Source organism: Heliconius melpomene, chromosome 20 (genome assembly GCF_056956725.1).
Source record: "Heliconius melpomene rosina isolate 202511_hmr_F chromosome 20, ASM5695672v1, whole genome shotgun sequence".
Classification (NCBI taxonomy): Eukaryota; Metazoa; Arthropoda; class Insecta; order Lepidoptera; family Nymphalidae; genus Heliconius; species Heliconius melpomene.
The window spans coordinates 4,683,680-4,698,109 of NC_140408.1; the positions used below are offsets into that span (position 1 = coordinate 4,683,680).

A 14,430-nucleotide genomic window follows, 5' to 3' on the forward strand; every position below is an offset into this window, starting at 1 on the left:
TACGTACGACATGTCATTTAATAGTAGATAACAATTTAAGAGATAAATTTTGAGTTTGCTTCACAACCAGCCAAATTTTTATTTTACTTTTTAAGAACTATAATGTGAAATAAAATTGTAGCTATATAAAAGTTCCAAGTAAATTCATAATTCAATTCCAAATAATCATTTTTTAAAAGCCACACAATTACCATCTCTCATATCATATCTCATATCTTTGCTAGAAAAAAAGGATGGATGAAATTATTTATTGTTATTAATCCAAGATCAACCCAAATGTTCATATTTAATAAGTATATTTATTATAACATTGACTTGAAAATAACACGCTTACGCTCTAGAATACAAAAAGTAATTTTGGAAAATGTCACAAAATTTTACACGCTCTTATTACGTGACAATTTATGAATAGCATTGTATGTTATTTTGACTCACTAGTATATTCTGAATGTCGATCGGGATCCGATGACAGTACAATACTATTATAGCGTAAATTTGATATTGTTGACCAGGATCTTCTAAATCGATCGATGCAAAATTAACAGTAGTTCTTAAGCGTGAGCTTGGGCACGATGTTCATGGCGGCCAGCTCCTGGAAAAGCAGCTTGCAGGCGTAGGGCATGTCGACGGAGGACACGGCGGCGGCTGAGCGGCAGGCGTGGCACCAAGCGCGCGCCGCCAGCCGCCCGCACGCGCCGCAGATGTCCGCGCTGAACGCGTCCGACGCCAGCATCAGCCGCTCCATCAGTAGCATACTGTGGGAAGTGATCCGATTAACTTTAGATTAATAGGAATTGTACATTTTTCTTGGTTATTTTTCTAGCTTCTTGCTGTATCCTGCACAAGTAGGCAACCTGAGAACCTAGTGCAACACTGCCGAATTCTCGAAGGATGCGTTGAGTGGCGGAATTCAATACTGCGCTTTGCCAGAGAGAGGAAATTAAATATTAAATAATTCATTCCCCGATAGGGAAACGCAATAGTCACGTAATAATTACACGCTTATTCTTAAAGGTGAGCTTAATTGGAACTGCAAAATTTTTCTTGTTCATTAAGTTAAAAAAATTGTTCAAATAATTCGACACAATCTATGTATACATACAGTAGTGATATATCTAATGTAATGATAGTCTAAAGTTATCGCTACATTACTTGTAATAAGAAATTAAGTAGTAAGAGGCCATTCGTTGCGCAGGTGCACAAGCGTGCGACTGTAACCATACACGTGGTTACAGTCGACCGTTCGAGGTTCGATCACACTCGAGAAATGAAAGTATTGAATATTACATTTCATCGCCACCTAAAACGAATTGTGTCCAAAATTTTGCAAAAAGTGAAAAACAAGTGTTTTAATGTTAACGGAGTCTTAACATTAGTTTCCGTCTAGGCAGACGGACCCTGCTATGTGAGGGATATATCGTGAAACTAAAAAAAAATTAAACATATGTAACAAATTAACTAAAAATTATATTATAAAACAACTTGTAGCTTACCTGGCCCCATAACCTATAAGGCAATCGCGTTCCATTTCTCCCAGCCGCAGGCCCCCATCCCTCGAGCGGCCCTCAGTAGGTTGCCGCGTGAGGACGGCACGGGGCCCTCTCGCCCTCGCGTGCATTTTATCCTGCACCATATGCTTCAATTTCTGATAATACACTGGACCTGAGTATATATACGCCTCTAAGGGCTCCCCGGTCAGACCGGAGTAGAAAATGTCCTTTCCGTGGTAATTATAGCCGTGCTTTTCCAGTTCTTTGCAAACGTCTCGCACCTTCGATCCGCCAAATGCTGTACCTATAAAATACAATTAAATAATTGTAAAGATGTATTGTATTTTATAAATTATACATAAGTATTGTATAATTTATAAAATAGGTAAATACACTAATACATTTTTAAATAACGATAGACTTAGGTAATATTTGTGTTCTAATCAAAATATTAAAAATAAATGATACGACAGCAAAGAGATAACACACACTCACGTACCATAATGAAATTTGCCTTCCATCAACCCAGCCTTTCCTGCCAACAGCTCGATTGTTTTACCAACCGTCATTCTCGAGGGAAACCCGTGAGGATTCATTATCATGTCGGGACAAATGCCACGGTCATTGAACGGCATATCCTCTTGCTGTACTATTAAACCAGTGACACCTTTCTGTCCGTGCCGGGAACTGAACTTATCACCAATTTCGGGAACCCTCGTTTGTCGCAACAAGATTTTAATAAGAAAGGCATCTTCCGAATTCGATGAAACCATCACTTTTTCTATATATGATTCGACCGGGCCTTTGTATGTAATGGGGACGTCTTTATAATCGATTTGCTGTGGTTGACCTTGGCTTATAGGGTTCAAGGTAGCTGGTGGCATTTGCTTGTTTATGAGGACTTGGCGGTTCTCCACCATCTCGCCAGGGGCAGCAATGCCATCGACGTCCAAAACCTCATGGGCTTTAATAATTTTTCCAGTGACTGCATCTCTAGAGGGCCCCAAAATTCTGTCTGATGTTTGGTTGCTATAACGTTTCATAGTTGTTTTGGCACTTTTGTAGACCAGACACCGACCATATCCTCTATCTATTGATGCTCTGTTTAAAATCAAGGCGTCTTCGATATCGTAGCCGCTATAGCTCATTACTGCCACTGTAGCGTTCTGCCCTGCAGGCAATTTGTCGAAATTTGTCAGCTCTATAGTTTTTGTTTTGACCATTGGACACTGAGGGTACACCAAGTTGTACATTAATGTATCAATTCTATTTTTTTGATTGTAACCAATTGTACCTGAAATAAAACCATTGGCATAAAATAAACAATTTAAATAATTAATACAATTAATACAATAACAATTTAAATAATTAAATAATAAGCAGAAAATTATATTAATATTACCAAAAAAATATCAGCATTTATCCATCGCCCTAGACACGTTGATTTTTAATAATCTAAAAAAAATACAATTTCTACTACTAACCCATAGCTTGTTTCCCCATAGCACACTGGTACGTATTCCTTGGACTTTGATTGTGATGCGGATAGGGTACAAGACCCGCGCATACTCCCAATATGGTAAACGGCTCTATTTCCAAATGCGTCGTAACATATGGATCTATCTCCAACTCTACGGTCGCTATATGACTGTCGTTTTCCTCGTTCACATCCAAATATTCAATTAGGCCATCTGATAGAAAATCTTGAAACTTTCTAATGCCTCTATTTAATTCGTTTATATGTGATTGTTGGACTAATGGGTGTCCTTTTTCTACTATAATGTAGGGCCTGCACAGTCGGCCACCATCGCTGCATATATATACCGTTCGTTGGTTATGATTAGGGTAGATTGAGACAAAAGCTGATATGAGACCACGACGTCGGAAAAGTCGGAATATTTTGATCAGTTTTTTATATTGTCTTGTGACACCTAATATGTTACCTAAAATATTTCAAAATATTAAATAAATTTAATGAATACGATTTACAGTAACAATAACATTAATTTAGTAACTAAATTACTAATTGCGTACATAAATTTTATCTAATTAATAATATTATTACTTTATAGAGTACAAATTATACCATTAAGGAAAACCATGTACACTGCGGGATGATTAATTTCTTCACCACCTAGCAGTCTCACATCTTCCACACCAGCGTTGACCGCTAGTCTTGCTATAGGTCCTTCTGAGCATTCAGTTGTTATATGAGTCATAAGAGCCAAATTCTTTACTAAGCCACACGCCTCACCCTCGGGGGTGTCCGACGGGCATAACATCCCCCATTGAGAGGGCTGCAATGATCTAGGCCCTGAAACCTTTCTAGTTTTCTCAAATTGAGAATTCACTCTAGTCATCATACCCAAAGCTGATATGTAACTGAGACGACTGAGTACTTGTGTCACTCCATGCCTTTCCATTTTAAATCTCTTGATTGTCCAATTACCCTAAAATAATTATAAATTGAACTAAGTAATATAATGTCATCTAACATAGCTTTAAATAAAAATATATTATATTACATGTGTTTGTTACAATAAAACATGTTACATGTGATAAGGATTGCTTGTAAAATGGACGTTGACACTGCCCGACTAGTCTACTATAGCTATTTCCATAGTATTTTATCTTATGGAATGCTGCTATGGGGCAGTGCTTCAGACATAAATTCAATATTTATCCTCCAAAAAAGAGCCGTGAGATATATTTATAAACTAAGAGCGCGAGATTCTCTGCGAGATGTTTTCAAAGATGCAGGTATTCTTATAGTTGCTTCCCAATTTATATACTATAATATTCTCTTTGTCCGACAAAATATACATTGTCATAGTAAACATAGTGACAATCATACGATAGAAACGAGAAATAAAGATAAGATTGTTACTCCAAGTTTTCGCCTCCAAAAAGTTAATAATTTTTTTATGGGTCTGAGCATACGTGTATATAATAAAATTCCACAGTGTATTCTAGATTTACCATTTCCAAAATTTAAAATATCAGTAAAAAAAATTCTGACAAGTAAAGCTTATTACACTGTTCAAGAATACTTAGAGGACAAACATGTATGGAATTAATGTCTATTGAATGTAATGCAGGATAGCTGCCAACTAATGTAATAGACTGTGATTGTACCATTGATTTTGACTGTTGAGTATCTTGCCGGCTCTTCTCAGCAGAACTGCCTTCCGAACCGGTGGTAGCTTTTTGTTCATATGTTCATTCGACAATTCAAAAGTGCTTATTATAAGTTTATTTGAATAAAGAATATTTTGAATTTGAAATAGGCACTTTGCAGTATATAGAAACAAATAGGCAAAAAATATAGAGACACTTACACTAGATATTGCTGTAAATAGCCCATTTGCAATAAGATCTGGTCTCATATGTTTGACTATATCAAATGGAGCAGCTTTTACTTTAGGTATTATTTTATCAGCTATAGATTTCAATTCCCAGTTGAATCTTTTAAATAAATCTTCAAACATGAGTGCTAACAGTGATCCAGCTAATTCAAGTCTTTTGTTACCATAGTAATCAGGGTCATCAATAGCTGCTTTGCAATTTTCAGCTTCAATTACTCTCTTAACCATAATGGCCAAATATATAGCTTTTACATAGAAATTATAATTCTCAACAGTAACATGTGCCAGAATTGTTGTTGCGAATAGGTCTCGTGCTTCATCTATGGGAGTTCGAAATTTTGTATTTGCTGTTTGAAATCTACAAATATTTTATTATATTATTAAATTTGAAACTATAATATTTTTGTCTTAACATATTAAATAAATGATTGAAATTATGATTTTATTGTTATATTATTAATTTATTTTCCATTTCCTCGCTATTGGTGTCTCGAAACCGCGCAACCACCGTGCTTTGCCTCGACAAAGCTCGGCGCTGAGTTCCACCACTTAACACACAATGCGTACAGAATTCTGCGGAAAGTGGGGAATGGAGTGTCTTAGCACTAGGTTCCTTCTGCCTACACTGCTGTGTGTGGGATACAACATGGAGCTAATTTATTTAATCAAAGCTATTTATTTCATAAAAATATTTTATTCATATTTTTTGCATTGAATATGAATAAAATATTTACTACTAAAAATATTGTTTTCTCACCTTTTTACTTTAAGTTTACTTCCTATATACGCTAAAGCTTGGTTTTGGGTGAATATTTTTAAATTATGGCAATCTATTATACATGGAGCCATTTTTTTCACAACAGCATCATCTGTTCCAACTAGTTGCATTATTTCTTGATCACTGCATATACCCATTGCCTTGAATGCTATTGCTATGGGTATATCCTTAAAAATACAAAAAAATAAATAATATAAAATTAAACTCATACAAATATTTATTTTCAGGTTCATGCCTTGTTCCATATTAAGACTGTCTTTCAATAGCTTCACACTATAGCCCGCACAGCAGGGTAGGCAGAGGAAACATAATGTTAAAACACTCCATTCCACACTTTCTACCAAATTCTGAAGGCATTGCGAGTTGATTGGCGGAACTCAATGCCGCAATTTTGCCTCGACACCAGAGCAAAGAAAAGAAAATATAAATTTAAATAAATATTTCATCTCTTTGACTGAGGATTGAACCCACAACCAATCGATTTTGCAGTCACACTTTATGGGGCATAATGCACCACAACTGGCCTCAGTTATATCATGTGTAATAATAATATTTGAGATGAATTTTTCATAGAATATTTAAAAAAATTATAGCAAGAAACAAATATTATATTAACTGTTCATTGTAACATACATCAGATAAAGCATTATGTCGAAGAACATATTTCCCATTTTTTACAATAACATTAGTTCTTGTTTTTTTCTCATGTGTTGAACTTGTAACTTGACATTGTATAGCTCCTTTAAATTCATCTACAATCATTCTATTTCGAGATAATTGCTCTTGTATTAAGATTACTTTTTCCTGACCTGGAGACAGAATGGAACTATTTTTTATATTTCTATAATATGAAGGCAGGTATTTAAATTAATTAACAGCAATTTTTTAAAAAAAAATTGTATCTACCTCTTATTATGAAATAACCACCAGGATCATGTGGGCACTCATTCAATTGAGCTAGTTCAAAATCAGATTTATTTGTTAAAACACAGTTAGAAGATCGTAACATTAATGGCATTCTGAAATATTAATTATAATAAAAAATATGTTAAATATTAATCATCAGATCTATTTATTGTATTTCAAATAATTAATTATATGTTTTAATAGAATAAAAAAATGTTTAAACCTTCCAATTAATTGCTTATTTTTAATAACTCTTTGATTTCCTCTTATATACTCAATATCAACAGTAATTGGTGCAGAATAGGTCATATCTCTGAGTCTACACTCATGTGGAGTAGTAGGTTTGGATACATTAAAGCCTTCTTCCAAATCTGGTGTGCCCACATAAGCATTTAAGTATTTAATGTAAAACAAAGGATCAGAATCACAAAATACTTTCTCGTTTGCTTGAACTATTTTTTTAATTTCCACGTTTATAAAATAATTGAATGAATCTATATGTTGTTTAACTAAGCCTTTTACTTGGAGAAACGAAGGAACTAGCTTCCATTTATCCTGAAAATGTTAACCGTAATCATAATATTACAAAATTTTAAATTTCTTTCTATTATTATTTTATTATTATTACCAATATTGTCGTATGTTTAAATAATCATAACATTTAAGCATGCACTTAAAAACTACTAACCTCTAGTGCTTTTATTGGTTCTCTTAAGCCTTTTCCTGTGTCCCACTCTGCATGTTTATTATTTATTTCTCCCATTTTAGTGGTTTGAGCCTGCGTACATATCTATTTTAACATTGTGCTTTTAAAAAAAAACATGATTATTTAAAGATTTACCACAACAAATGGCCTAGCATAGATAGATGTCAATCTGACATTATTATTTTGACGTCCTTAACATTTCAATTTACGCATGTACGCAGCGCCAGTCTAGATTTTAGCAGACTTATCAATCATTATATTACCTTCTCTATAAAACTATGCTCTAAATAAACTATGCTCAACTCATTTAACTGGCAGGTCTAAAAACCTCAAAATAAGACTTTTGAATGGTGCATGGCATACTTTATTTTTCATCTGTACAAAATCTTTTACAAGTGGTATATATAACCTATATTTTGTTTCTTATCTGAATTTTGAAATTTTTATTCTATCTATGGTAAAAGTCACACTCACAGACCAAGAATACAAAGTAAAAGTTAAAAATCGGTATTTAGGCTCGTATACGTAAAAATAAAAGTATTTATAAATCAAAACGTTATTTAAATCAGCAATATTCATTACTACAATGATTCCATTATGTCTTGACAAAGAATAACAACAAAATTCAAAATGGTGTATGAATCTATTCCTAGAACAGTTCGGATTATATTGCTCGGAGAACCAGGAGTCGGTAAAACATCCTTAATTCTTTCATTAGTTACCGAAGAATTCGCAGAACATGTTCCCCCTAAAGCTGAAGAAATAACAATTCCAGCTGATGTTACTCCAGAGCAAGTCCCTACAAATATCGTTGATGTATGCTGTAAGTTTCATAACAATAAGAGGTGAGTAATTTATAAATTCCATAGAATTATGCAATGAATTATATTTCACACTTTTTTCTAGTGTCTGAACAAACAATAGAACAAGTTGCAGAAGAGATTCAAAAAGCGCATGTAATATGTATAGTCTTTTCTGTTGACAAGCAAGAAACATTGAATAAAATAGCTTCTTATTGGCTTCCATTTGTAAGAGAAAGAGATAACTGCCCAGATGATTATAGAAAGCCTGTGATACTCGTGGGAAATAAAATTGATTTAATTGATTACTCTGTCATTGATGTAAGTTTATTTTAAACTGTTGGATATTAATTATTATCAAATTACTATCCATAACTAATCAAATTTGTTATTTTAGAATATTTGGGACATAGCTGAAGAATATCCAGAGGTTGACAGATGCATAGAATGCTCTGCAAAGACTTTAACAAATGTGTCTGAAATGTTTTATAATGCACAGAAAGCAGTATTACATCCTATTCATCCCATATATTCCATTGAAGAACAAGAGGTATATATAAATTTGTTTAATACTAAATCATTTCAAAAATACTAAGTTTTTTTTTCAGATGTTTTTAAATAAAAAAAATGTTACTTTGACATGTTTTTACATGATAAGTAATTTTCTTTAGATTTATCTACATTAATAATAAATATTTATATGTACATGATTAATAAATTTAATGACTTTTAAAAATAACTGCTCAATAAGCTTAGTATCTTAGATAATAGCACCTTCATGTGTTTTCCTGTATAACAGGGCACAGGGAACCTCGTATTGATATACTCCGCTACCCCCTAATCCAGTTTTTTTGAAACATATTGAATGATGGAACTTAGTCAAACTTTGTCTATCAGAGAGAAAACACGTAATTAATTAAAATATACTATTTTTTTCTAAATAAGCATTAAACCCACAACCATCATGGTTATTGACTGATGCCATTCCACCACACCACCACATTATGAACCACTTAAATTAACAATATTTTTTTAGCTTACAGAGAGGTGCAAGAAAGCTTTAACAAGAATATATAGAATTTGTGATCTTGATGGGGATGGCCTCATAGATGATTATGAAATAACAGTATTCCAGAAGAAATGTTTCGATACGCCGTTACAATTACAGGTCACAATACTATCAATCATTTTTTTCTCTTACACCTCCATTTAGCATGGTAGACAGAGGAGTCAAAGTGCTAAGAAAATTGCATTTTTCAATTTCTGAAACTTAAATGGGTTACAAAAAAATTAAAATATTTTATTTCCTTTAGTGGAAATCGAATCCATAACAGTTGTGCTTAAAGTCAACTATGTGCTGCTGAACTAGAACAGGCACAAATTGCAAAGTAAGTTATAATTAATTGAAATATTATTTTGTTGATTGCAATTTTTTTATGTTCCAGGTTTTAGATGAAGTAAAATCAGTAATTGCACAAAATATTGCAGGTGGTATAGAGAATGAATGTATAACAATGAAAGGATTTATTTTTTTACATTGTTTGTTTATACAAAGAGGCAGAAATGAAACCACATGGACAGTCTTACGCAAGTTTGGATATGATGAAAATTTAGAATTAACACAAAGCTATTTGTACCCTAAGTAAGTTTTTTTAACATCACCTAGTTTGAAGGCCTGCCAGAGACATTTGCCATTCCTGAGACATTGCTTATGAAGTAGCATAATCATACATAACATTAGAGAAAACATCACACAACTGTCACTCTTACAATCAGATGCTGTTCCAATTCACCACAATTTCTTCTATAAAATAACAAGTATATTCACATTAAATAACTATTTAGTGTTGTGTTGTAGAATTTGCTATGTTTGATTAATAATTTCATTTATTTCTGTTGAAAATTGGACAATTCATGGTGAACAAAGTATCCTAACACTAGTTTCTCTCCTCTTACACAGTAATCCGTGAGATACAGCATAAAGTCAGAGAATTATGATAAATCTTTTGCCAAAAGTTCTCTAAGTATTACCATAGACTCTAAGGAACCTGAATAAATAAAATTGTAAAAAAAAAACATAATACAAAGGCTAATAATATTATAAATTACAGCATAAAAGTGCCTCCTGGATGCACATCAGAACTCTCTTATAAAGGGCAACAATTTTTAACGCAGTTATTTGAAAAATATGACAAAGACAGAGATGGTATGTTGAATCCAACGGAGTTAAAAAATGTTTTTTCTTGCTGCCCTCGAATTCCATGGCACAACTTACGTTACACAGTTCCAACAAATGACAAAGTAAGTATCTTTAATAATTCTTCTTTTTTTTTCTTTTTCATTTATTTATGTACCACACAAGAAATAAAGTACAGAAAACTTTGACAACAGAAAAAATGTGTACAATGGATAACTTATCTCTAATAGAGATCTCTACCAGAAACCCTTGAATGTAGATGTTAAAAGAAATGATCATCTTGAAAGAAATCTTCTTTTTATTATGGAAAATTTAATCTAGAGAAAATTTAATATTAAGAGCCAAGCTTTAACAGTTACTTAAATATAAATATAACATTAACTTTATCAATGATTCATTTCCATATTCCACAGGGTTACTTAACTTTGCAAGGCTGGATGTGCCGGTGGACCCTTATGACCTTACTTGACTTACAAAATACAAGTTTGTATTTAGCATATCTAGGTTTTAATTTCTTGGAAAATGATTCTCAAAAATCAGCAGTACACAGTAAGTTCGATAAAGCTTATAATTTATTTCTTATCAGTTTTTCATATTCTTATTAACACAATTGATTTTTCAGTAACTAGAGAAAAAAAGGTTGATATTGCCAAGAAGCAATCTAGCCGAAATGTTTATCAGTGCCATATTATAGGACCTAGGTCCTGTGGGAAAACCTCCATCTGTAGGAGCTTTCTTGGTATAGCCCATAAGGTATGAGATAAGAGATGGTAAAATGAGCTATATTATATAATTTTCCACAAGTATGAAAAACTAATGCATCTAATTTACTGAACCAAGATAAAATTTATATTTATCTTATTGTAAACAACTATTATTTTTTTGATGGAATATTTATCGTAATAACACTTATTTTCGAGTTTACGCTATTGTATATATTCTTGTAAATTGTGTAATATTTCAGAAAATAAAGCCAAGTACTCATGAGCGAGGTGATGGTAACGGTGTGGAGAGCAACTGTTGCATTAACACTATTCATGTGTATGGGCAAGAGAAGTACTTAGTCCTAAAGGAAATTCCAATCACCCGTGTGTCCGACCCCTTGCAGCCTCATGAAGTGAATTGTGACGTTGCCTGCCTTGTATACGACGTGGCCGCGTGTAGATCATTTGAATATATCGCTAGAATATACATTGTAAGTACATATCTTTGGTGTCGGTGAAGAAATATAATTTGTCTACATCATTAGTTTATATTTTATTATAGGATTTAATTTATTGTATGTATTATAATTTTATTTTTCAATTGTTTCAATTTATTGTTCATTGTCTCAAAATCTTACTTAGACAAAAAACAGTCCGAAAAGTATTAGAAAACATGATATGGCCACCTCAAAGTCCCAATCCTAACCCCATAGAGCTTTTATGGGAAGAGTTTGATCGAAACATTCGGGAACAGTGTCCACTTCACAGCAGGCCAAGTGGAATGCATTAGAGGAAAGCTGGAATAATCACTCGCAAGAAACTTTGGATAAATGAATTGCTTGTATGCCAAGATTACTAAAAAAGTCATTAAGTGCAAAGGAGAATATTTCGATGAAAAATCTGCTTAAACTTTCTTGTGTGTGTTTTGTTAGGAACAATGTATTCGTCAAGACTTCTTTTAAACTAAAAAGTTTTAAATCTTGCGTACAACATGAAAATAAATCTAGTTTTTCATAACATTTTAAATATGGTGGCTTTTATTTGTTTTCTCATATTTTTCACCGGTAGTTTATGTATAAGAAGCATATTTCGAGCTTAGTTAATTTATTTACAGAAATATTTTGCTGAAAGTCACATTCCTGTTTTAATTGTTGGTACAAAAGGCGATAATATGATAATTAGACAAGAGTACATATTACAACCAGAGGTGTTCTGCAACAAGTACCAATTACTACCACCACAATTTTTTAACATTAAAGAAAATAAACATGATGTTTTTGTTAAATTAGCAACAATGGCTGCATTTCCGTAAGTATTGTTTAAAATTTACTAAATTATATAAATATATATGACAATTAAATTATATACATATATGTAAATTATTTATAGTACAGTGTACAGCTACTCATGGGTAAACTGCTAAAATTTTACAAAAAATTAAATGGCTAACTTTTAATTCTACACAACTCTACACTTAAAATCATTCATAATGATTGCACTATATGTTTAATTGCTAACGCTTACATCAAATTTGTATATTATATGTATTTAATGAAAGTACAGTAGAAACTCGATTAACCGGACTAATTGTTGTCATTAGTCATTCGGATAATCGAAAATCCGGATAATCTAATGTATAAAGAAAAGTTGGTTTTGTGCATATGTAACGCAAAATTGTTATATGTCTAATAAAAGCAACAAGTACATGTCAACGAAAATCAACGTTTATTGAAAAAATATTAACAATTTCCGTACGAACGTACGATTTGTACACATACTTACTTACGTACAAATAAATTTTCTTAGGTTTCATTATAGTAGGATGTAATAAATTATCGTGGTTGATAGTCTGGATAATCGCGTATCCGTACAAGTGAGGGCCGGATAATCGAGTTTCTACTGTACCATACTCAATCCCTTATGATTGAAACTTGAAACCTTACCATCAAATTCTATTCTGTAGCAATAAGATATTGACTCATGACATTATATGTTAAATATAACAAGTAATTTAGGATTTAAATTAAAACCAATATTCTAACTATGCTTTTATCAGTCAATTTCAAGCTGCTTGGATTTTATTCAGCAAACACAGGTAATTATAAAATGTATTTTAAATAAATATTAAACACTGCACTAAGGCACAATTAATATATCACTTGAGTTCTTAGTATAAAACTTAGTAAAAATATTTGAACTCGTAAAATCGTTAAATCACATCTATAAAATATGCTGAATATTATTTAATTTAAAAAAGTAACATTTTCGTAATTATAAATGAAAAAGTTTATTTTATTTTTAATTTTAAAAAAATATTTTTTAAATAACCCTTCCGAAGTATAAACTATAAAAAGGTTAAAGCTTTGTAGATCACAAACTGCTGAGTAAATTTTCTTTTGTTTTACGTTTTAGACAAAAAAAAACTAGAACAAAATCATTCCTCCAGAGTGGAAATTGAACCCACACCCATTGAGTTTACAATCATATTCTTTGCTCTACGGTTTCAATAAAATTAATATTGTCACATATTACTATTATTAACAGGCACCTGAAACATTTCGCAAGTTTGGCGGGCGAGAATTCGTCATGGTGGAAGGCGGGTATAAGCGTCGCTGCAGCCACCATCATGGGACTCATGCTTATCAAGATGTTGAGTTTCCAACGTCACTGAACACTCATGTCACTGTTACCAGAGTAGCTCGTTGATACCGAAGTAGACGCGTCATATAGTCTTCATTCATAAAGCATCCAATATAAACCAAAGATGTGTAGTGCGTCGGCCGTACATAATTTATTTTAATTTAATTTCAGTTGTAAATAAAACGTTTTCATTTACATGTGGTTTTTATTTGTGTTCATTATTTAATCTTTAAGTACCGAGAAGGGGACTGTATATTAACGAAAACATGTGGATATTATGATATCCTGTCGTGGCGCATGGGCACAAAGTGTGACTGTAAAATCGACTGGTTGTGGGTTCGATGCGATCGAGGAAATGAAATATTTATTCAAATTATATTTTCATTTCTTTGCTCTGGTGTCGAGCGAAAGCGCGGCGTTGAGTTCCACCACTCAACTCTCAATGCCTCCTTCGGCGGAAGGTGGGGAACGGACTGTCTTAACACTGTGTTCGCTCTGCCTATCCTGGTATCTGCGGGATACAACGTAAAGCTGATTACTGGTTTTGTGTCTATACATCCTGCAACTTCTGATGGCCCCAATTTACTTGTGAGAAAATAAATCTTTTCTTAAATTAACATACACACGGGAACATATCGACGGAAATAACGTTGTATCTATTAGCATAAATTGGAAATATGCTTGTTATGAAATTTGTGTTGAGGCTGTCGTGCCGCAGCGGTACAAGAGTGTGACTGTGACGCGACGGTTGTGGGTTCAATCCCCACTGGAGGAAGTGAAATATTTATTTACGTTTATATTTCCATTTCTTCGCTCTGGTGTCGAGACAAAGCGCGGTGTTGAC

General features: G+C 32.8%; 2 protein-coding genes across 4 annotated transcripts; one reads left to right on the forward strand and one right to left on the reverse strand.

Annotated features, from left to right (window-relative positions):
- Positions 1–279: 279 nt before the first annotated feature.
- On the reverse strand, positions 280–7,423 carry Polr3B (RNA polymerase III subunit RpIII128). 2 transcript variants are annotated; one of them, XM_085205362.1, is made up of 11 exons: positions 7,228–7,423; positions 6,763–7,094; positions 6,540–6,652; positions 6,267–6,442; positions 5,613–5,800; positions 4,829–5,213; positions 3,577–3,940; positions 2,975–3,433; positions 1,990–2,784; positions 1,494–1,794; positions 280–755 (listed from the first exon to the last, which is right to left on the reverse strand). In XM_085205362.1, exons 1-11 carry the CDS (start codon positions 7,300–7,302, stop codon positions 539–541), a joined length of 3,405 nt encoding a protein of 1,134 aa, XP_085061488.1. In that variant the 5' UTR covers positions 7,303–7,423; the 3' UTR covers positions 280–538. The 2 variants fall into 2 exon arrangements, with proteins under 2 accessions (XP_085061488.1, XP_085061489.1); XM_085205363.1 differs by lacking the exons at positions 6,763–7,094; positions 7,228–7,423 and having other exon boundaries at positions 6,267–6,459; positions 6,540–6,640.
- A 262-nt stretch (positions 7,424–7,685) lies between these two features.
- On the forward strand, positions 7,686–13,781 carry Miro (mitochondrial Rho GTPase). 2 transcript variants are annotated; one of them, XM_085204945.1, is made up of 12 exons: positions 7,686–8,068; positions 8,152–8,366; positions 8,443–8,595; positions 9,082–9,213; positions 9,491–9,687; positions 10,157–10,346; positions 10,656–10,791; positions 10,865–10,995; positions 11,207–11,437; positions 12,061–12,254; positions 13,003–13,041; positions 13,491–13,781. In XM_085204945.1, exons 1-12 carry the CDS (start codon positions 7,876–7,878, stop codon positions 13,615–13,617), a joined length of 1,938 nt encoding a protein of 645 aa, XP_085061071.1. In that variant the 5' UTR covers positions 7,686–7,875; the 3' UTR covers positions 13,618–13,781. The 2 variants fall into 2 exon arrangements, with proteins under 2 accessions (XP_085061071.1, XP_085061072.1); XM_085204946.1 differs by lacking the exon at positions 13,003–13,041.
- Positions 13,782–14,430: the final 649 nt, after the last annotated feature.